Source organism: Paroedura picta, unplaced genomic scaffold (genome assembly GCF_049243985.1).
Source record: "Paroedura picta isolate Pp20150507F unplaced genomic scaffold, Ppicta_v3.0 Ppicta_v3_sca25, whole genome shotgun sequence".
NCBI lineage: Eukaryota > Metazoa > Chordata > Lepidosauria > Squamata > Gekkonidae > Paroedura > Paroedura picta.
The window spans coordinates 63,753-87,893 of record NW_027518622.1 but is presented as its reverse complement, the minus strand read 5'-3'; the positions used below and the strand labels follow the sequence as shown (position 1 = coordinate 87,893).

Sequence of the window (24,141 nt, the reverse complement as noted above, 5' to 3'; positions counted from 1 at the left end):
ATATGGAAACACATTCCACATAATGGGCACAGCGGCAGCTGGTAAGGGTCGGCACTGAGTCATACTCACTCTACCACGGCCTGCCTTTGATGCCTGGCCCTGTGGCATGCTGTGAGCCGCTCACTCTGCCGCTGCCACCATCGACTGCCTCCCGGTCTCTTATGCCATACTTGGGGAGGGGGGAGGGGGGACGGACGGATGTCAGTTCCATGATGATTTCCATTTCCTTGAGTGTTTCATAAGATGTGTTTCCACAATTTAAAAAAGACTTTACCCACTGGCAGAAGACAATGATAGATGACTCTATCTGTGAAGGGAGTTCCAAAGTTTTGATGCTTCAGCCAAAAAGGTCTTGTGTTGCATTGCCACCCATCTAGCCCCCAGATAATAGGGGTACCGGAAAAGAGCCTCTGAAGATGACAGGAGTAGTTGGGCAAGTTCATATGGGAGTGGGTGAAATTTCAGGTATGCTGGCTATATGGCTTAAAAAATCAATAACATTGAGAATTGAGCCTGGAAGCAAATTAGGACCCTGTGTACAACACTGGAATAATATGATTCATTTTACCCATTCCAGTGAATATTCTGCCATGATGTTCAGTATCAACTTTACCTTCCACTCTCACAATACCATCGTTGCAATCTTAAATGATTCAGTAACAGAGAACAGCATATATGCACATATACTATTTTCCTGACTGTGAATTCTAGAAACATGTTTTATGAAAATAAAAGATGGTGTCTGTTATCCCTAATCATATCTTGTACACAGAAAACTTAAAATTAGGGATTTGACTTCCTTAAGAACTCCTTAATTATTGTTCTGAGGAAAGAAAAAGTCACCCTGTATTCAGATGCTGTGATGTGCCCTTTCAAATATAACTGTTTTGTGTGACCTCTGCAGGGACATGCATTCAATTCAATACCAGTATTTTTCTGGGTATTTTAAAAGCTGAATACAGATATGGCTACTGACCCTGAATATAGCCAATTTTATTTCTGTGTTTTCTGGATATATTTGGCTGTACAAGATTGCTGGTACTGGACAGGTTTAAAGAACTGCAAAGATACATTCAGTTCTGTCTTCTCTAGGGTCCTTTCCCAGGGCAACAGGTGGGAAGAGACATCTCTGCAGCACAAATGTAAAAGCACCTTGGGGGAGTTGTAGTGCCTTAGCCCCAATCATCGCAATGCTTTTGCAAATGTCATTGCATTGCATATTTGCAACTTGAAAGGTTGTTAGCTTCAAATGTAAAGTCCAACTAAGTAATTACCTTGCTTTCCCCACCTGATATCACTGCTCGGTCAGAACAGCTTTATCAGCGATGTGGCGAGCCCAAGGTCACCCAGCTGGCTGCATGTGGGGGAGTGCAGAATCGAACCCAGTTCACCAAATTAGAAGTCTGCACTCCTAACCACTACACCAAGCTGAATCCTAGAGCAGCATGATTTCACTTCCAGGTTTGCCCCAGAAATGAATCACACCATCAACATGATGGTACCTTCATGTCCCTTGTTGCATTTTTCTAGGTGCCAGCTGCTGGTTGGCAGTTCTCCTCTCCAAACTTCATTCTCCCCAGGTTCCAACCCAAAATTTCCAAGAATTTCCCAACACGGAGTTGGTGACATTGGCAAGCCATGTGATTTTTGCAGTCACTAGGCACACAATAAAACCAAATCACATGGGAATAATCAGTCACTGTGCTACAATCCTGCAGCAGGTCCAAGACTACATTTGTTAGCCTTTAGAGCTCTATATTGTCACAAATCTATCTCTGAATGAAAAGCAAGTATTGAAAACTCACTTAGCACAGTAAGATCTGACATGTATTTTCTGTAGTGCTTGTGTAAAATTGATCCTGTCTGTATGAAGCATCATGAGTCATGCTTAGCATTGTTAATGTACACAGCTGAGCACACACTGCAAGGAAAAGAAGAGCTATGCTGAATACCAGTCCTTCCAATCACTGCCCATAGACTGCCAGGACTGGCACCACAAGGAAGGCTGATGTTACAAAACACATCAATGGTAGTTCAAAACTCTTGCACCAGAAAGTGTCACCTTCTGTTTCATTGCCTCTCTTCTTGCTGGTGTTGTTAAGAGAGGAAACATCAGGAAGTGACACTTCTGTACTCTGACAGCAAGGTGAAACTTTTAACATTTGAAATGTTATGTGTGACTCTCAATTGCCAGCAGGGGATCATTCCTATAGAACTGAAGGGACTGGCAAGAACAGCGATGGAAATAAAGGAATGAGGAAAACAGATTGATGTAGCATCACACATGAACTGGTAGACAACATCTGCTCCAATCATAGCTGAACACTTTTGTAAGTCAAATACCACACCCCTTGCAATTTTCCAAAATAAGAAGATATTGTTCTGTAACTGCAGCCTTTTCTCTTGTTGCTTTGATAATAATGAAATGTAAAGATTCAGTCCACTTACCAAACCTCTTATAGCCAAAGGACTGCACTTCTTCCTCTTCTGCAAAGTCGTCTGTATAACAAACACAGGCAGGATATTGTCTTAGAATGGGAAAATGTCCACACAATCATTGAAATTCTGAGTTGAAAGAGTTTACTGCCTCTGACTGTTCTTTCATTCAGTGAAATCTGAAAACAGTGACTTTTTTTGTGCTGTATACACAGTATTTAGATGATGTGTAACTCTTGGAGACTTATTTATCTAAATTATAAGTACAAAACCATCTGGTCATACTCAGCTGCCTGTGTGTGGAAATGGCTGGGTGGTCCAACTACATAGTTAAACTTTAAAAAAAAAATTACTCAAAAGTCAAGCCATATTTGCCTTTAGATATAACCTTGCTGCCAAAATACAATCAGCCAAACAAATATAGAAAATAAACTGCTGTCCTGACTTGGATTTTTAAAAAATGGCTCCCTTATGAAACTCAATTAGGACATATTGGCAAGATTGATGGAAGTTTCTGGTTCTGAATTTTTTCTTTTCTATAACAAAAAAATGGCCACAGCCAAGTTTTGCCAAGTTTTTATTTTACTGATTACTCAAGTTTGTTATTTGAAATTAGTCTAAATTTACAGGTAGAGAATAAAATCGAACATGGCCCCTGAAGGTTTATGCTGAAAAGCACTTGACAGTAGCAAATGACCAGAGTAAAAGTCAGGGATAGTCTAGGAAAAAAGACTTTACTTATGGCATTTTGAAAGATGCACCAGAAATCTGAAAGATAAAGTTAAGGATTGTAAGGTTTGCAAAGAAAATTAGCCATGTAGTATCAGGAAAAAGAATAAAAGCAGGTCAGATAAGATGATGGAGAAACGTACATGGAAAGTCTATAACATCAAACTAAATGCAAAAAGGAAAGGAAAACAAGATTTTTAAAAAGAGGGATTCGTGTTCAAATAAGTGGCTAGAAAAAAAGCAGTAGAATTGGGAACCTAAGCAAGAAGGTTCAGGCTACAAGAAAGACTTCATTTAAATATTTTAGCAAATTGTTTATGTTATTTGTAGTGCATCAAAAATAATGCATTAGTTTTGAAAAGTCTGGAACCAACCAGACATTGCTGAAGAACAGTGTTAGGGGCTTTTTGCACGGCTTCAAAATCGCACAATGGTTGCCAATTGGAAACGCTATTGATTTGCCATAACGCACGACGTCGTAGACAATCTGCAACACTCCTGAAACCGATCAGCAAAAAGCGCTTCGTTGTAGCGCTTTCAGGGGAATCCCAAAAAGTGGATTCACCCTCCGGAAATCGCTACACTCTTGCAAATAATCTGCAACACTAGCGATAAAGACCTGTGCGTTAACATTGTTGCGGTTTCTTCAAAGTCCCTCCTCCTGAGCCTGTCCTCCAAACTTCCGGCGAAGCGATCGCCATTTTTTTTTCTCCGAGCGAGCGGGGATAAACGCACCAGCGAGCCTCTTTCTGTTTAGAGGCTTCCCTGGCTTCAGTCCTTCACCTTTAGTCACTAAGCACAAACCACATAAAAGCCCGTTTGCTGAAATAAAGTCCCTTTATTTTTACACATTAATTCAGCCGAAAATCGGGCCCGTGAGAGGGGGGGGGGGTTTCACTCGGAGGAAGCGTGGCAACGATCAAACGATCAAACGACAGCTCAAACACACCAGGCAGTTGGATGGGTCTCTCCGTTGCAACGAATCTACCCAGATTCGTTGCTATGGGTGTGTTTTTTATAAAAAAAAAACCTTTCTTAAAGGGAAAGGGGCTGTTTGGGAGCATGCTAACGGCTGCCCATTGGCTGCTTGACGACCAGGGGCGGGACGAGCTTGGAAATAGCGCTTCCTTTTCTGCCGAGACCGGAAGCTATGGGAAACGCTACAAAACGCAACTGGATTCCACTACAAAGGCAGGTATGCATAACGACGAATTCCACTATTTTAAATGGCGATTTTTCGTTCAGTGACCAATTTGCAACAAAGATCCCGGTGCGTAAAGCCCCTTAGTATTAACATGACACATTAAACGGTGCAAAAATACATAATAGGTTCCTTACAGTGAGATGTGCACAGTAATACAGATAAGAGTTTCCAATCATTTATCTAATTAAGTTTGTACAGCACAACCCTATTACCCATGCAGAAAGGCTCCCTTGAATAATTCTGTTTTGCATAGTTTGTGGAAAGCCAGAAGAATGGTAACCTTCCTGACCACCTTGAGCATGCTATTCCATAAACTGGGAGTTACAAACAGAGAAAACACATGTATGGGCAGTTGTCGATATAACCCATCTGCACGATGGCACCTGTAGAAGCCCTTGCTGACATTAGTAAAGTTGTCATGGCAGACCATTAGGGCAGAGGTGGTCCCATAGATAAGAAGGACCAAGGCCATGAAGGACTTCATATATGATAGCCACTACCTTAAATTGAGCACAGTAATAAATGGGTGGATAATGGAGTCTGCGATATAGGGCCAATATAGGGCTCTTCCTGCAGCTTATCATTTCAGCATTAAACAAATAATATATCTCCAATTCAAGTTAGCCAAGTAGTGCAACGTTATTTCAGAAGAGAAAAGATATAAGCTGCCGTGGGAAACTGCCAAAAGACCCTTATCCCCTAAAAAATGTTCCCAAGAGAAGGTGCCAACACAAAGAATTCAACACTTCAGTGACAGAGGAAATCCTGAACTAACCCTTCCATTATTTTCTCAGTGACAACAGGGAGAATAATAGCAGAAAGTGTTCCTTCATGTAACCAGGTTCCAGTCTATTTCAGCATCCAATCAGGCCCAGAAACAGAACAGGTGTAATATGATATATGTAATTAACCATAATCAGTACTGATTTGTCTTCCTAGGCACCAGCCCTATACTAGGCAACTTATTATAGCTAACATATACCACTGCATGTATCTTCAGGGCAAGCTCCTTCTTCTCCATAGCTGGTATACCTAACAGATTAGAAAAAGTTGCAGCTGCCACTTCTCTATTAAGCAGCCAAACAAATACAAAAGTATTCCTTTGCTGTGAACCTGTTCCTTGTGGTGGAATTTAATTCACCCATTATACTACCAACTGTTAAATATTAGGGCTGCCCATTACCAACAATTCTTTTAAAATGTGGATTGAACTTCAGTCTGTCTATCATCATCACTGCTTCCAGGCATTAATTCATTGGTTCATTCACACCTCTACTGGAAAAGAGGAGACAAGTGGAGGACTACAAGGACTTATGAGAGGGGAGAAATCTTATCTTCCCTTCCCCTACTATCTCCTCTTTCCCTTCTATAAATGCCCCTATGGCTTCTCCTCCTTTCCTCCTTCCTTCTCACCCACCATCCAACTTGTATCACTACCTCCATATTCAGCTTCCCTCCTTCCCTCCCCCGGCAACCTCTTCCTTGGATGATTCTGCATGGATCCAGCCAGCTGGTGGGCCAGGCCCAGCTGTGCAATGGGGGACCCATAAGGACACTATTTCCTCTTTTCCTGTAATCAATATGTCTTCACCTCTCCTTTTCTCCTTCCCATTCATCCACCCACCAACGAATCTTTCACTTGCGCCCCATTTTCAACTATATTTATTGACTTCATTCATACAGGTTTTTTCTCCACAAGGATCTCAAAGCAGCCTGAAACGTTATTCTCTCCATTTTATCCTCATGACAATCCTGTGGAATTTGTAATTTGAATCTGGGTCTTTCAGATACTAAGCCAAAATTATACCCATTACAGCTTTTGTGGGGTGGCTGCTGTTGACCAGTACCGAGCAGCCAGGCCTGGGTTAGTCATGCAAGTGTTAACAAGTTGCCTGGTGGTTGCTGCTCTGGCCCTGATGAGTCCTTTCTCTATGACCAAAGTAGCCCTGGAAAGGGTCCTTTTACTGAGAGGAACCAAGGGTGGAATGCTGACAAAATGGTGTGATTGTCCAGCAAAAGCTTTTGAGACCATTAAAGCTACAAAGGCTGCTTCCCCCAATGTTTTTTTTAATAAGATCTCAGCTTCCTATGCAAATGTGGGGCTTTTCTCAGGTTTGCAGAAAGGTTGGTCTTATCTATGCATAGCTCTAATCTCCAGATTTAAGTATCAACAGATGAGGTCATTCTGAAAATAAGGCATACTGGTATTATCCGATAGGATGTGCTATCAGATAGAAACTAAATAAAATCTGATCTCAGTCACGATCATTCTTTTTACTCATCTACCTGCAATAATATAGCAACAACTGGAATAATTTACATTTGACTCTTACTGCCATATCAGATTTCAAGTTCTGTCAGCAGAGGGAAGCAGTTTGCACCATAGCACACAGCATTTATATCAAGTATAGACTTAGTGACTTTGGGAAGATGTTTCAGTTCCATATAAATATGCTTCTGTTTACTTCAGATATTCCATGATCTGAGGCTCTATCTATTACACACAGTAGACAACACTTTGTTTGAACCTGCTGGCAGGCTGGAAATGACTGCAAAGATGTCTGAGGCTCAGACAACACACATGAACACACATAGGGAACACAGACCGGGAAAGACATCAATAATGCAGAAAGAATGACTATTCCAGTGTGTGAATATTTCTTGAGAATTTTAAAAGAAGGCACAGGTGTCATTGGAAAGGGCGTGTGGTTGGCTTCACTGCCGTTAGCATCCTGTCCACTTCAGTCAGTGTGAGTCATCTGAAGTTACTCAGTGTTCTCTCCAAGACGGCAAAGGGGCCTCTAGTTCACTTTCTGTATCTAAGGTTAAAGGAAGGTCATGGTGGAGTATCAATATTTTGTCTGCAAAATGATTCACAAATGCCTCATAGCTGATATTCAATTGGTTATTATTTTGGTGCCCTTCCTACAGAGAAGTGAGAGACCAAACTATCTTAAACAAGGGAACTATGTGCGAGTTAGCAGACATGATGGCAGTCAAGTAAAAGTTGCATTTTTCTGACTTCACTGCCATCTCATAGGCTGTAAAATACATCAGTCATGGAATTTGAAATTTAATATGTTTGAAGTGAGGACTATAGTGTCTTACAGAAAATGTTTTAAAATTATAATGAAAGGGATGTTGGGGAGAATTTTTTTCTGTTACATCAATTCAATAATATATAATAATTTTATATTATCTTGATTGCTAATTTTTACTCTGTTGGTCTATGATTGTAATAAAGATCTGAATTACTGCTGTGGCTGTACACTTTCTCAGCCTGCTGAAGGCAAGTAGACGCAAGTACCTTCTCTACTTAGCGTTGGAAAGGTATATATTATGGCAAAAGAAAATATAACTACTTTGGTCTTTGCCATGAAAGGAAAGATATATAGTTGGATCCAGCTAGTTTCTGTGCTCAGTGTTACCCGTTTATCTTCATTAGTGCAGACTCCATCCTGTATGGCTTTTGTCCTATGATCTCCACTATAGGCTTTTTTGTTTTCTCAGTAGGGGGCTTCCTCCTAAGGATGCTAGTTGCCAGGTGCGGCCTGGGTATTCCCTGGAATTATAATTCATCTCCAAACTAAAGAGATCAGTTCCGCTGGAGAAAATGGCTGCTTTGGAGTGGACTCCATAGCATTATACTCCATTGAGGACCCTCCCTATCCCAAATTCAGCCCACTCCTGGCTCTACCCACAAAGTCTCCAGGTATTTCCCAACCCAGAGTTGGTATCCTTACCTCCTCCTTTTTTCAGTAATGGAACAATTCATTGGATCCAACCAAGAGTCTCCTGATCAGTTGTAACCACACCATCCTGTCCTCACCCAAGTTTCATACTCTTTTATTCCAAATGCTATTGGGATATTTAACACAGACAATGTAGATATTCCATTGGACTAGATTTGTGCTGCCATTTAGTATGCAATAGCTATCAGCACTGGAAGTATAATTACTTAGGACATGCAGGTACATTAGCTTCCATTCCATGGGTACTCTTGTCAGTTCGAATTTCTAGACCACACTTTCTCAACCAGGGTTTCATGAAACCCTATGGCATCTTGACAGCCCTGGAAGGGGTTCCCAAATGAGTGGGGGTTAATTAATTTTAATGTATTTAAAAAATTGTTAAATGTTTATTGTGACAATATATGGTCATGTCAACTCCATCCCAAAATGATCAGAGTATAATACACAGCTATACTTCTCAACCATATTCTACACAATTGCACTGCTTCTGGGGTTTCTTGAAGCTTCAAGAATGTTTCAGGGATTTCTCAATGGTAAAGAAGTTGAAAAAGGATGTTCTAGACAAAACATGGGTGTCTTAAATACTATCCTTTGTTATATTTTTATCCCAGTATAACTTTATGGCAGAGTGAAAATTAAAAATGCCTATGAATTATAAAAAGCTAAAACAGCTAGCTTTGCTTGCTTTCAGAAAGCCAAAGTGCTACCTTCAAAACACTAGATGATTTTGTGTAAACCAGTTAATTACTCATGGTTCACGTGAAAGCACTTCCAGTAATTTATGTAGATTTCCCTAGACCATTGCATTAATTATTGTTGCAACATGGGATGCCTGTGATTTTTCAAAGCATGTTTTTTCAGTGTTTGGCAGTAAAACTCTACAATGACTCATAGTAAATATTTTTTAGATACTAACAGTTGATTATATTACAAGCTTTCATGGCCTAGAGTCCATTGAATCAGATGTATCCTTAGACCAACTAGACATGGAGATCCATAATAATATCTTCCATGGCAAAAAGTATCCAAAAAGGGAAGAGAAAAACACACTGGAGCCCTGGCACTGCAGCAAGTGAGGAGATGTGTTTAACCTTTCCCTCCTGTGCCAGTTCCTTAACTGCAATCCTATCCCGATCTCCCCAGGAATAAGCAGGTATGCTGACAGACAGACAAAAAAACAAGGATGCAAAAGCAAATGTACAAAATGACATCAAATAGCAATGAATACAAAAGAGAAGTCTGTAACACTGCTATACATTCATGGTATGCATTTAATATGGAAACAGAGAAGTAACCGTATATGTGTTTTTGCTTTTTAACATGTGTTCTTGCTTTTTAAACTATGAACTTTGTGTCATTACACCTGAAAACAGATCTAGCCAACTCATGGCCTCATTTTCTAGTTTTCAAAGGCAAGATGCTTCTTGTAAGTTTTGCCATGTATGGTAAAACTATGGATATGGGCTACCTATATTATGAAAACAGTAAGGGGTGTTTGTGTTTCAAATCCATTTTATTGAGAACCACAATTGTAATACAAATTCCAGGGAATTCCCAGGTCCCACCTAGGAACTGGCATCCCTAAAAATCCCAGCTGCTATCTGTATAAATAAAAAAGATGAGTCAGATCTCCACAGACTTTTCAACTGCTCGGTAAAATCCTGAAAAACTGAGAATGAATTATTTGCAAGGGAAACTTTGTGATTTGTGAAGATGATTCATAAATCTATACAAAGCAAAAGAGTGCCTGTTAACGTTCTGTGTCAGACACATTGTCCATCTTTCTGAGTGACGTGCTACTTTGGGACGTATCTACAAAGAATTAAAATCTGAGGCTTAAACAGCATCATCTATGGATCATATAAGATTTCATAGCTGCTGTGGTGGAACGGGTGCCACGGTCCCACACCTACTATAAGTAAACTAGAATAATGGAAGACCAGTGGCTTGACTTTGATTCCTGTAATAACTTTCCTTTTCTAAAAGTACTAAGAACATAACATGCTGAATCACACACATTTCCTGTACAAAATTTACCAGATGCTTTGGGAAGCTCACATTCTGGAAATGACAGTGACAATTATCACTGCTATTTTGTCTCTATCATCTGCTAATCAAAAGTATATTACTGGTACAGTACCATCGTCAACAGTCTATCTAATTCTGAACATGGTCCCATCTGTGGATATTAAATCCAGTGATTAAGACTACATTTAAGACATCTTTCTACAAAACTAAGAAAAGTTCCAAGTTTGAATAAAAATCTGAAATCTATAGAATAAAAATCAATGGGAGGTTAAACATCACACAAAATAATAGAAGCAATGTTGGAACTGCAATCAGCAAGTAATTTGGTAAAGTCAACACTGAAGAGTTGTTCTTGTTAAGCTATTAAACCACTAAGCTGTCCTTATGTGCTCACTAGTGACACCAAATAGTGACTGATGGGATTATAGTCACAAGAAGTAGAATTTTCCTTTTTTTAAAGTTGGGTCACTGCCCACTTCTTCCTCCTTCAGGAAGAGAAGGATTCTGCTTGCAGGAAGGAAGCATCTTTCATTAAGCTCTTAGCTCTATGTGCTGACATGTGGGCATGTAGTCTGGCTTGCAAAGTCATCTACAGGGGCTTGCAATATGTTCTCTTTGTAACTACCTTTTACACTTTTGTGCACTGCACTGCTTTTGTAAGGAGACTGAAGCAGATGAATATAATATATACTAGCATCAAAGCCCATTTAAAAATGGGCTTTGAAAGGGGCAGCAGGCAGGAGGGCGTGAGAGGGTGGCCGGGGCTCCCTTTCGCCCGCAAAGCGGGCAAAAGGGAGTAGAAAGCCCCCCGTTGGTGGCAACAGGGCTTTGCAGCCTGCATGGAGGCTGCAACCCCCCCCCCCTGCGCCCTCCCAGCAGGAGCATACCTGCGGGCCACAAAGCCCTGTTGCTGCCTCTCTCCTCGTGGGCGACAATGGAGGCTGCAGCCACAAGGCTTCTAGCAGGCAAGGAGGGAGGGTTGGAGCTGGAGGCGGAGGGCCAATCAGGGTGGACCTAGATGGAGAGGGCCAGGAGGCTGTTTCCCAAATACATATGGAAGCAAAATAGTGCTAAGAATTTCTGTGTAATCTTTCCAGTAAATATTATTCCCTTTAAACAAAGCACTGTGAGTCTGTCCTAAGCTAGTTGTTAGTTTTCTACTTTTCATTATGTTTAGATTTCGATGTGTACACACATGAAGAGAGAAATGCTTGAACATGGGTGAAGAACAAAATAAAATCACATTGTGAAAACTTTCTTCAGTTTGACGCTTTATCTATATTAGGGTTCTTTAAAACAGTGGTTCTTAAAAGCTGACTAGAAATGAATTCTTATCATATGGTGGTTACTCGTGTTACTGTGGGGTGCATTTAAGTATATGGTTAACTATGTAGTGTCTATCCACATTATATAGTGACTCCTCACATATCTGAGTATAGTAACAAATGTAGGGTTGACAGGAAATGGTACTACAATGACCCTTTCCCTACATGGTTATAATATAGAAGTGGTCCACATAATGAACAAGCATTAGTATTCAGCTGTTGTGGCAGTGTGTTTATTGTTGGATTTCTTAACCTCCGCTCCCAGGCCAAGCCAGCTCATGGCAGTTAACAATAAAACAGAGTTAAAACAGCAACAAACCCCCTGGCAACGTAAAATACTCCTATTACCCCCCTCCCAATTCCCAGTTCAGCAAGGGCCAAATTGATCCTCCCTCTACCCATTGCCTACCTGCCTTGGTAGCAGGACACTTCACGCCTGCCCAGAATGTTCAGGGCATTCTGAGGAGGAACCCAAGATCTTTTACAGCCCGACCTCAACCAATTGCCTGGTAGAAGAGCTCCATTTTGCAGACCCTACAAAACTGTGACAGCTCTGTCAGGGCCCTCAGCTATTCTGGGAGCTCATTCCACCAGGAATGGAAAGCCCTGAAAAGGATGAGGCCAGGCGTGCCTCATATGGGCGGGGAACCACCAACAGATTCAAATCCACAAAGCAAAGAGCATTGTGCGGGACATGAGACAGGTGGTCCCTCAGATATGTGAGACCCAGAATGCAGGTGACCTTAAAGGTCAACATCAAAACCTTGAACTTTATCTGGAACACAATTGGCAGCCAATGCAGCTGCCTCGGCACTGGCTGGATATGGGTCCTCCAAGATGACCTTGTGAGTATCCTAAAGGTAAAGGTAAAGGTATCCCCTGTGCAAGCACCGAGTCATGTCTGACCCTTGGGGTGACGCCCTCTAGCGTTTTCATGGCAGACTCAATACGGGGTGGTTTGCCAGTGCCTTCCCCAGTCATGACCGTTTACCCCCCAGCAAGCTGGGTACTCATTTTACCGACCTCGGAAGGATGGAAGGCTGAGTCAACCTTGAGCCGGCTGCTGGGATTGAACTCCCAGCCTTATGGGCAAAGCTTTCAGACGGCTGCCTTACCACTCTGCGCCACAAGAGGCTCCGTGAGGATCCTAGCAACTGCTTTATGCACCAACTGTAACTTCTGGGTCAAGGACAAGGGAAGGCCTGCACAGAGTGAGTTATAGAAGTCTAGCCTGGAAGTGATGGTTGCATGGATTTGTATGCAAACTAATATAGACAGTATGATGTATGGCCTAAACATACCTTAGAACTTGTTATGTAATAAGGGAAAGATAACTAGATGTGTGTTATGTAATTTTCTCTTCTAACTATAAGTACTTCTGCTCATACAAATGAGATGTGAGAACAAAGCAATAATTACTAGGCAACACAAATCCTGGTACTTATCAAATTCCAAACTAAGCAAAAAGAGATAAATGTTTAAAACAGGTTGTATTTTTAAAATTCCATTTATATTCTGTTTCATTTTTTATCCTTCAATCAGGAGCAACAGTTTTCCTTATCTGCCTGTTTAATTTTTGCCTGTTCTGTTTTTCTGTTATTTCATATTATATCAAATCTAAGTGGAAGATTAATCAAAGTCTACCAGGTTACCAAACTGACATTCTGTACACAGACAGTAACTAAGTTTTGCTTCTGTCCTGGGAGCTGGCATTTATAAGGGTGAAGAAGACTGGTTAATCTCTCTGGATTTAAACACATTAGCTGGAGGTATGGAGAAATCTGTGGAGCAAAACAGTGTGATTTCAGCTTCGGTCTTCCAATGTTTAAAAAATGCATTCTGTCATGGGCCACTTGGGACTCACTGAGTTCAAGTGAAAAAGCTTGTGGTTGAGGCCTAAGAATGCTACGCTCTTCTTGCCTATGGTGCTCTGAACCTTACACTTCTCTGGCAGCCTCTCAGATCCATCGGTTCTTTGGACTTCAGTGTGATTTCAGTGGGCTTATTACAGTCTAACTATTACGTTTTATGTATGTCATTCTTGGCTCACATAAGAGGGAGCTACAGCTCATGTCAGCTTAAACATAAATAAGAACCAAACTAATCTGTAAGACTGATTAGAACACACAAAAAACTAAATAAAAATATTGATGCCACTGCAATAACCAGGAATTGCTTCTTTAATTTTATCACATTCATACAAGAGTGGATTTTGACGCTTGGAAAGATGTTTGAATTGTAAAAATTAAAGGAAAACATAGTAGTGTTTAATCTGAATGTGTGGTGCCAATTTTCTGTTAACATGTGCACAGCTAACATATAGATCCTTAAAACCTTACATTTACAGCACATTTGAATCTTAATGAAAGAAGCGGAATTGGGAACTCCCAATAGTATAGACTTCCAACATTACAATCTCCCCTGAATGTTTACTAGTATAAAATCCACAGGAGCCATATTTTTGATTGAATGCGTTTTAGATTATGTCTTTGCCAAACAATGCAATTTGACTCTTCCATTATTGTGCTCCTTCACATGGGAAAACTTAATTTTGTCAGAAGCATGGCAGTTTATAAAATCAGGATCAGAAACCAAGTGCCTTAAACATCTTAGCATCATGTCTAACATTTATTCATTGGGTTTCTGAGATCCTAGTACCTTTATAGCAGTGGTCCCCAACCCCTGGGCTGCGGCCCGGTGCCAGACCGTGAGAGCCTTGGCAGCAGGCAGCAGCTCCCTCTCCCTGCTCCCCCGGCATCGAGAAGCTTGCCAGGCCACAAGCAAATCGGCTGCCGAAGCAGTCGATTAGCTTGCGGCCCAGCAAGTTTCTTGCTGCGGGAGGGGGGGAGAGGGAACTGTGGCTGCCAGCACATTGGCGGCGCAAACGCGCATGCACAAACCTGCTGCGCAGGTGCGTTTGCGCCCGACGGGGGTGCTAACGTGCACATGCGGCAATTTCACACATGTGCGCATTCGCAGAGCTGCCCCTGCCGGGAGTACAAACACGCATGCGTGGCAGGTCCACGCATGTGTGCATGAGTGAAACTGCTGCGCGTGCGCATTTGCGGCCCCGCCGGGCGCAAACGAGCATGTGTGGGCCCTGGGTCGCCCTCTCCCCCTACCCCTTGGCAGCGGTCCACAACTGGAAAAAGATTGTGGACTGCTGCTTTATTGGATTAAAATAAAGAAATAAATCTTTACATTACTTTAACAGAAGTAATCCTATTTTTTCCAAAGAAATTATTTGTGTTAGAGATCTGTTGGTTTGTATCCCTTATACTTCTACCAAATATATGAACAAACCTTATTTTCTGTCCATCACATCTGAAATTCAGTGGGGGAAATTACGGACTGTAGCAAGCAGTCAGGTAATTAAACATAGACTGATGTACCACCATGGTGCCAAGACAAAACTAAACAAGCAGTGGAATAAAACAAACTGGGGCTGTGACCTGCAAGACAATGCTTTTGCAAATTCAGTAGAAACATTCATCAAGGCCTTTGGCACAATCATACTTTCACCCAATAAAGCTTAATTAAGATGAACTAAACCGTCATGCAAGTTATATGACTTAACAAACAGTTTGTAGTTGCAACTGACAATTCAAACCAAAAAGATTCTGTTCCAAACTGTTTTCTTACAATGCTACATTTCAGATGTATGGACACACTGAGACTCGGAGCTTCAGCAAGGACAGGAAGATGGGGAACTTCTAACTCTGGGGAAGAAGAGGTATCTATAATTCAACCCCAAAGAAAAGATAGGAATGCTAACAGGCAAGTGAGCTGTTATAAGTGTTTTACAACCTCACTGGGAAGAAACAGTGCCCTACATGCCGGTACTCAGTGATCTGTGCTAGCACTGTTTGATGGGGCGAGTGCATTGTGACGAGGTAAGGTGACATATGGATTCTATGAATCAAAAAACATAAAGCAGACTTACCAAACCAAGAATGTCAAAATGATGTTGTTTGATAACAACAATCATTTTGACATTATTTTGTAGACATTTGTTTACAAAATATATATTTTGTATTTAGAGTATCTTACATCACTGATGAAGATACCAAAAACGAAAAAATACCTAGGAATTCGTTTTGATGTTTTGGAAGTTTGAGGAATTGTTTATAGTGGAATAAACTGTTATTTGCCATCATCAGCTTGAAAATAATTTCATTTGTTAGGTAATTCACCGGCAGGGGCAGTTCTCATGCAGCAGGGATCTGCAGCCTCCAAGCCTCAGAGGGAAGTTAAAGGAGGAGGGGGTGGTCACGGGTGGGGGGCAGAAGGCGGGCTGGCTACTGGATGGACAGGCAAGCCAGTTGGAGGAGGAGGCACTCCGGGGTGGGACAGCCACCCTGAATGGGTGTTAAATGCTGAATGGCATTTAAGCATTGAGACATGCTCCTCCTCTAAGGCCTTACCTTGGAGGTATATGCCTTAAGAAATGCCTTTAATTGCCTTAAGAAATTGATTGTGTTTTGCTTCTTTTACTAAATCATGATGATACGTAAGTAGTATTGGTCTCAAAAACATATTTACCCAATTCCTTTGTAATTGGGAAGAATTCAAGGAGGATTCTGAGTTGGATAGGATTCACCTGTTCTTATCTCTACTAATGAAACAGGGTCAATTTTTTCCTATCCACTGGCATGCTTATTGTTTCCAAATCCTAAGAAAAGAACCATTGCCAAGTTGTGTGGCAAAACATATGTTTGTTGCACAAGACTTTGATATTAGCTTGACTGCAAGAATCAAATAATAATTTGTTATTGCATTAGTGGCATCTACATTCATCTGCATATTGTTAATGACATCATGGGTTAATTTTAAATGCTTTGAAAGATGAATTAATTTAACAAAACCCCAGCAAAATGCTCATGAAAGTAGTAGATAAGGGGAAGAGTGTGAGCTTCCCTGTGGTGGTGGTGGTGGTGGTGGTGGTTACACTCTAGTATGATCAAGAGATAGAAGCCAAGAAGAGTTTGATTGAGTCAACCTCATGTTCTATGAGAAATTAGGTTTTAAAACATTTGCTCTGTTTCCTAATGTTTTAAATATTTTTAAACATTTGCTCTGTTTCCTAAGAATCTGAGCTGTTGCATAACACACCAAAAGTACTTGGTTTTATAACTAAATATATTAAATAAAAATACAGATTCCAAAATAAAGGTAAGTCCACTGCTACATTAACTGGATGACGATGATGATAATAATAAATTATTTTTAACCAGTCCTTTCCTGAAGGCTCAGGGTGGATAACAACATATATGAACAACAATAAATAACAATAATTGTCATATTAGAACATTCATTTTGAAACATTTTAAAATCAGGTTAGTTTAAAACCACCTTTAATTCTCCAGTGGGGCGATGTGGATGTCAAATACGGTGAAAGCTTGACTGATCATTTGGTCAGGGAGACCAGAATTTCAGTGGGGTTTTTTTTGGCCTCAGCTATAAGCCTTGCAGAACAGCTCTGTTTTATGGGCCCTGCAAAACTGTTCCAATGTCCACAGGGCCCTGATCTCTCCAGGAAAAGCATTCCAACATGGGACAGTTTGACATCCTTGGGGCCAGGGATTTTTAGCAAGTTCTGCTCACTCAATCTTAGGCACCTTTGGAGGAGGTAAGGGAGGAGGTGGTCCTACTGGCATTACTAAAATACATTCAGATCTATAGACTTCTTTTACGCTGCTGAACATGAAACAACCATTCAGCTAAACAGGCATCTTGATTATTTTACCGACAACATTAAAATTCCAGCCATGGGAAATATAATTATGTGTTAAAGATCTATAATGATGTAATTATACGGATAATCTTTAGCTCTCCAGGAAGCTGAATGCAGGAACAGAGACAGGAGTTTACTGCATTCTGCAGGTCAGTGCTATTATTACTTGGAAACGGAACATGTGATTTGCTAAGGAATTAAATGTCCCAGGCATTTTAAAATAAATAATTTAAACAAGGATTTAACAAGATTATACAAAGCACATCAGAGAAACAAGAAAAAAACAAAAGTGAAACTGGGTTAACAAAATTTATGATTTTCAAAACCTTTGTTTTCCCAGTTGACTCTGATGGATGTTCTTATTATCTCTGTAATGTAACAATTTCATTCTACTAGTTTTATTATGAGATTTCACAATTCTAGGAAAACATTTAAACTGTTTCTGCTGTCGCAAAACATGCCATGAAATAACAACTCTTTTACACAAAAATCGGGCTCTTAAGGAGCAGATCCAAATGCAATCCATGATTGCTGAGTGGTTTGAGAATCCTCAGAAAACATGATTTTGCCCCCTCTCTTTGGAAAGCAATTTGTGGTTATACAATGAAGAAGCTCAGGATTCAAGTCTGCTTCCTCCTCCATTCCTGCCTCAAGTGATGATGTATCAATTCCATCAACTATCTGCCATTTCTCCTGTCCTCGCCCTCTCCCATTTTTAAAAAATTTTGAACATGATCACATTACAATGCAAATTTGCAGTAACAATAGTGCCCGCTTTTGGGGAACACTTCAGAAAGTTAACCTTCAGTAAAAATCAAGGACTCCACATTCCTCTTCCTGACTCCCCTGTCTCCCCCTCCAGCATCTAAACACACTTTATTTCTTCATAACTTTCATGCAGATAAACAGTTGTGTAATGGCAGCCAATGTGCTTTGTCTTCATGCATACATGGTAACTGAGCATACATCAGAATAAGAATCCCCCCCCTTGAGTGGGTGATTTGAGTGCCACAGAAATTGAGGAATGGAGGATGCAATTTTTTAAAATTTCGATTGTGTTATGGTACAGGTGTGTTATTGGGCATGCTCAGACCAATAATAAAAGGGGAAGGCGTGACATGAGACAAGACTGCCCACTCTCCCAACAAAAAAGCAAAACACATGCTGTAGTTGGAGTCCTGACTAGTGACAGGAGAAAACCACGGATATAGAATGCCAGGTGCAAATTTGGAGTTCACATTTAGAATGTGATGCAGTGAAAACATGATGGCAAATGATAACTGCAGAGTCAATCTCAGAAGTGATTATGAAATGTCCTACGGAAAGAATAATTAGGATCTATGAAGCTGGCTGAGAACTTGGCAACAACTATGCATAGAATTACTATCTCTAGCAGAGAAAAACACAAAAAGTATTTTCAGTCATTATGTTTCATTATGCATGTGGGGAGAAAGTGCAGTGAAACTTTACAGCAAGGCAGAAATTACCTGTCAGTAAACAACTAACAATTCACAGGATGGCTGCGACTATCACATGATAAACCCACTGTAGAATTTCATATCCAGCTATAAGGCTCTATCATGAGCAAATAGTATTAGTCACTCATTAGGAAGGTACATTTGTCATCAAAACAAATGTCCCATTTGATCTGAGTCTTTACTGGTAAATCATGTATAGACCTGAGTCTTGGAGGTAAATCATGTCAGTAACATGTTTGGGAGAACATGCAGTGAGATAAGTAGTATTCAGACATTGTTCATCTTTAATCCCTAATGCATTTTACCAATAGCTTAGTCCTAATAACTACAGGTAACAATGTCCTATGTCAGCGGTTCCCAACCTTTTTATCACTGGGGACCACTCAACGCCGGGGACCACTCACTGGGGACCACTCAATGGCTTTTACTGAGGCTTGGCTTTTACTGAGGCTTACTCCTCTACTCTCAACCACTGCCCTAGTGCTCTCTGATCGCTATGGTAATGTTTAAACATCCCTTCAAAGTAAGATAGACACGCCACAACAATGAAGTGTGTTGTAAAGGGCTGGGGGGGGTGAAGTAAAGGGCGGGGGGGGGGGGAGAAGGCGTCCTTCGGGGCCAACCTCCAATTAGTCGAAGGACCACATGTGGTTCGCAGCCCACAGGTTGGGGATCGCTATCCTATGTAACACAAAAAAACAAAATCAGAGTCCAGTGGCACTTTTAAGACCAACAAAGATTTATTCAAGGCGTGAATAAACAACAAAGATTTATTCACGCCTTGAATACATTTTTGTTGGTCTTAAAGGTGCCACTGGACTCTGATTTTGTTTTGTTGTGCTGCTTCAGACCAACCCACTTGAATGTCCTATATACTGCAAGTTGTGTAGGCACACAAACGTTCACACTTGGAATAAAACTTTGTTGGTCTTAAAGGTGCCAACTTTGTTGGTCTTTGTTGGTCTTAATGGTGCCACTGAACTCAAATTCTGTTCAGCTGCTTCAGACCATCATGGCTACCCACCTGAAGCTACAAAAAAGTTCCACATCAATCCTGGTGGCATTCAGTGACAACAAGATAAGACCTGATTGATTTGCAATGTTTTAAAAACTGCTAATAACCTTCAGTATTCTCCCCACCAAATGTCATTGAAAACAATATTTTCACATGTGTGTGGGCTCAGTAAAACAAGATATTTCTCTCCAAAGACTGCCTCTCTGGCAAGCTAACTCAATGATCACATCATGTTCCTACTGGTCTCCAGAAAAAAACTATTGCAGTGTTTACTGTCCTCTTAGCATCTACGATTAAACTGCACAACCCAAACAAGAGGCCAAACCCCCAAAATAGATTCCTTCGTGGTGTTTTCCCCTTTACCTACTTAGATTTATTTCGTCAGAGAACCCAGGCTTGCAAGATCACAAGCACTCGCTAAACATTCCAAAACATGCTTTGATGCCTGGCGTGTAATTATTCCCTGGTGTATAGAGCTCTGAGCTCACTCCAAGGTTCTTCCCTTTCACGGACAAGCGGCCCTATTGCAAAATATCAGCATGTGTTTCACTCCGTCCCAGCCACGTTAAGGGCTGAAGGCACACGCTAGTGATCCCAAGCTATAGGGCACAATTGGACAATCCGCTGGGTTCATGCTTAAGTTTGATTCCATAGCAACTTTACACTTTATCTTCTAGCACATGCCAGGCAAAGTCCAAATACTTTCCAGTCTATGGAAAGGGGGGGGGGGCAAAGATGCCAAATATATTTCACAAGGCTGTTAAGCCTGTACTGGAACCTAATCATTGCCAGATGTTTAGAGGCAACACCAAGAACACCACGGAATGCTGCCCCCCCCCCGCCCGCCAGCACACACTCTGCTCTCTGGCAAACTGTACAGGAAGGTCCGAGGGGAGGGGAGGGAATGAAATGTATGCTGAGGGAGGCAGGGATTTCAGCTGGGTGAGCACGCCGCTGTCCCGAGTCGCGTTTCCCCCAAAATGGGACCTGTAAACCACGTAGCGGGAGCCGCTCTCCGACTTTTCCTTGAAGAACAAACGGCAGCTTTCAGCCTTGCGGGGCTCGAGGCGCGGCGTCCTCCAGCTCCACTTTTGTCCAAAGCCCCTTTGCGCCCAGCAGACGCAGCCCGGCGCCCCACAGGTCCCTCGCGGGCAGAGCCCACCCCAGCCCCTCCGGGGAAGCCGCCCCCTGCCTGGGCTCCTGCTTACCTTTCATGTTGGCACACAAAGCAGCCACATAGGAGACTTGCAGCGGCGCCCGGAGGAGGGAAGGGGGCTCCAGAACTCCTTCAGGGCGCTCTCATGCCGGGCGCCCGCGGGTTTCTGAGCAGCAGGCAGACGAAACTTTAGACGGGCGGGCCGGCGGGTGGGTTGCTTGCAGCACGGAGGTCTCCCTCCTCCCTTCTCTCCCTCCTTCTCAGCGGCCGCAGAGTTTCTACGCTCTCCCTCTCTCTCCCTGGACCGGCCTGAACTCCCACGACCAACCTCTGCCTCTGCCTCTGCCTCTGCCTCTGCGCCGGGCGGGGAAAGGAGAAACCGCGGCTGGCTCCCCCTCCACGGGTCCCCCCGCCCCCCCGCCTCTGGCACGGCCTGGCCTGCAGGGAAGGGGCGGTAATGAGGGACCGTCGGGCGAGGGGTCACGGAAAAGGAGGAGGAGGAGGAGTCCTGAGGGGGTGCCTCCCCCCACGCCCCCAGACTCTCCGGCGAGGCGAGGTCCCTTCAGCCCTCCGGCCCCCGCCCCGGCTGCAAAGGAGGCTCCTGCTTGTGGGAGGCGAAAGGGAGGTGGGCGCCCTCGCAGACCTAGGTGAGCGGTGCCACAGGCCGGGCGGGATGCTCAAGGGGAGAAGCCGCCCACCGCGGCTCTTGGCTCCGAGCCTGACAAACAACGAAGCTGGGCGCTACTTTAGAAGGTGCTCCAAGGCCTGTTAAGAACCAGGCACATCTCGAGGGTCGCTTATGCCTTCAGCTGTGATGGGAACTTCAGCGCCAGCATGGGAACTATTGCTTATTCTGCCGTTGGAAATTGTAGCTGTATAAAGCCGCATGAAAGTTCCCTCTCACACACGTACTGGCACAGACTGGGCAAAGGCTGACATTGTGTGACAATCCCGGCAAATGACTTCCCTGGATGCCTGAGAGTAGATACATACTTCCCCATACATCATTCATCATGCTGGTAATCACATTTAAGTCGCTGTCAGTCTTCATTTGTGTATCTGAAGCTGTCCACATTCAGACAAAAGTGACAAGATTCACCAGCTTTTGTATACAAGCATAATATAAAGGTAAAGGTATCCCCTGTGCAAGCACTAGGTCATGTCTGACCCTTGGGGTGACGCCCTCTAGGGTGGTTTGCCAGTGCCTTCCCCAGTCATTACCGTTTACCCCCCAGCAAGCTGGGACCTCAGAAGGATGGAAGGCTGAGTCAACCTTGAGCCGGCTGCTGGGATTGAACTCATGGGCAGAGCTTTCAGACTGCATGTCTGCTGCCTTACCACTCTGCTCCATAAGAGGCTCTATAAGTGTAATATTCCTATATTAATACTGGCCCACAGGCCAACATGACACATTGCTGAATGCTCTGCTGCATGCAATGTGAATTTTATCCATTTATTATTTACCCCATCTTTCTGACCTTATCAGAACCACCAATGCAGCTAACAGGTTAAAAACATGTAATATCTTAGAAAACATTACAACCAAACAAAAATACATCGCACAGTTAAAACCAAGTTAAAATACTTAAACAATACACATATATAAAGTGACAGGCAGGAAGGATAGATCATTATGAGAACTCCAGATTAAACCAAAAAGTCTTCATTTGCTGATAGAAGACAGCAACCGAAAGGGACAGGCAAGTCTTTTACATGCGAGGTTTTAAAAAGTATACCAGTAAAAGAAAATATATAAAAATATAAAAACCATGAGGTTATAAAAATTATTTTTAAAAAACCACAAGGTTATATAAATATTAGAAAAAACACAATTGTCATACAATAGCTAATTAACAGTTCAAAATGCTTCATTAGCTGCAATGAACTGACAGACACTGTGTGGCTCCTTGGTGTTCATGTACATGCAACTTAACACTTGAAAAGATGATTCCATTATCCAATCCAGAATTTATTTTACAGCAACTCTGGGAGATGAACTGTAAAAAATTACTACTCAAAAACCTTACAATAACAAAAATTTAAATTAGCATCTTCCACAGGCAAAAACAGGGACAATATAAAACCAGAGATTTCTCAAGAACCAGTACCAGAAAGTACAATAATAAAACATGATTTAACAGTTAAGGGCTTACAATTTTTTTGTAATTTTAATTTTAAAATGACAGAGACAAAAATATACTTGGTGATGACAGCTTCTCAAAAACTAGTATACTGGTCTGATTAGTAGCATATTTCCTAAACATTGCAGTAGTCTTCACCAGATTTCAGCGCTATGAGGCAGAAACCTGCAGAGCCATTGCCAGCATGGTGCTATAGCCTGGTCAACCATAAATAAGTCAACAATGCAGTTGAAGGGGACCACCAAGTGCCCCCTGCTGCCCCCTTGCATCTTAGCACTTCCTTAGGTTATCTCCCCACCCCCAGGAGACAGGACCACCCACCTTGTTCACCAGTACTTTGACCACTACACCATACTGACTGACTGAATTTTTACATATAATCTTTTGTTATGTTTCATAATTGTTTTGTATGGTAGCAAAGGACATAAGTTTTCAGAATGTGGTATATGACATGAACATATTTGAGAAGGTTTTGCATTGGTTGTGAGTAGTATAAAACTCACATGTGTATCTTAAATGTCTAGCATATATATAAGATTGTAATAATTGTAATAAAATTGAAATGAACTGGGTTTCAGCTGTCATGACAATTAAGGTTTGGCCAGTTTGGTGTCCTGTTTTATAATTTCAAAAAAGGCCAAATTTCAGAAATCAGCAATTTGTTCTTGACACACACATAACAAGCTGCTGACTAGGCCTCTTCAGGCAAATGGGCATGCATTATTTCTCTGCATTCCTTGACGTTTTCTTCCTGTAACTGCTGATCAGTGTGTTTGGAAGATTGTTTCCCAACAAGCCTTCAAGAGCCAAAAGAATTAACCCTTCCTATTAATATAAACAGTCCTGTTTTTCAAGATTTCCCCCATGCATTCACATTTTTTGTTTGTCTCGATTGGTGTATAACCCAAGAATGAGAAAGTACCCTTTCCACAGTTCTATGAAGTAAACTGTATAGCCCATGGTTGCCAACTGGAATGGAGAAAAATGCCTTGTTACTTTAATAGAAGCTTAATAGAATGTTATTTACTTGATTCCCTATCATGGAAAGCTTCATTGGTCTACCGCACATTTAGCCTCTGTTAAAGGAACAGGAAAATTTCTTTCAAGGCAGCTGGCAACATTAGGTGTGATTTAGAACTTCCT

At 41.9% G+C, this 24,141-nt stretch overlaps 2 protein-coding genes across 3 annotated transcripts in view; one reads left to right on the top strand and one right to left on the bottom strand.

Moving 5' to 3' along the window:
- LOC143828393 (collectin-12-like) overlaps positions 1-21,266 on the bottom strand; it is a 104,276-nt gene extending 83,010 nt beyond the window's left edge. The window contains exons 1-2 of one of the 2 annotated variants that reach the window (XM_077318810.1): positions 20,910-21,265; positions 2,449-2,499 (exon numbers count right to left, since the gene is read on the bottom strand). In XM_077318810.1, the coding sequence (XP_077174925.1) occupies positions 2,449-2,499; positions 20,910-20,916 (58 nt within the window). In that variant the 5' untranslated portion in view covers positions 20,917-21,265. Of the gene's footprint in view, positions 1-2,448; positions 2,500-20,909 lie in introns of both variants that reach the window. The other variant, XM_077318811.1, reaches the window with a different exon arrangement.
- A 19-nt stretch (positions 21,267-21,285) lies between these two features.
- Positions 21,286-24,141, top strand: part of LOC143828394 (clusterin-like protein 1) — a 47,317-nt gene continuing 44,461 nt past the window's right edge. Inside the window, exon 1 of the mRNA XM_077318812.1 lies at positions 21,286-21,504. Within this exon, the coding sequence (XP_077174927.1) occupies positions 21,315-21,504 (190 nt within the window). The 5' untranslated portion in view covers positions 21,286-21,314. The remainder of the gene's footprint in view (positions 21,505-24,141) is intronic.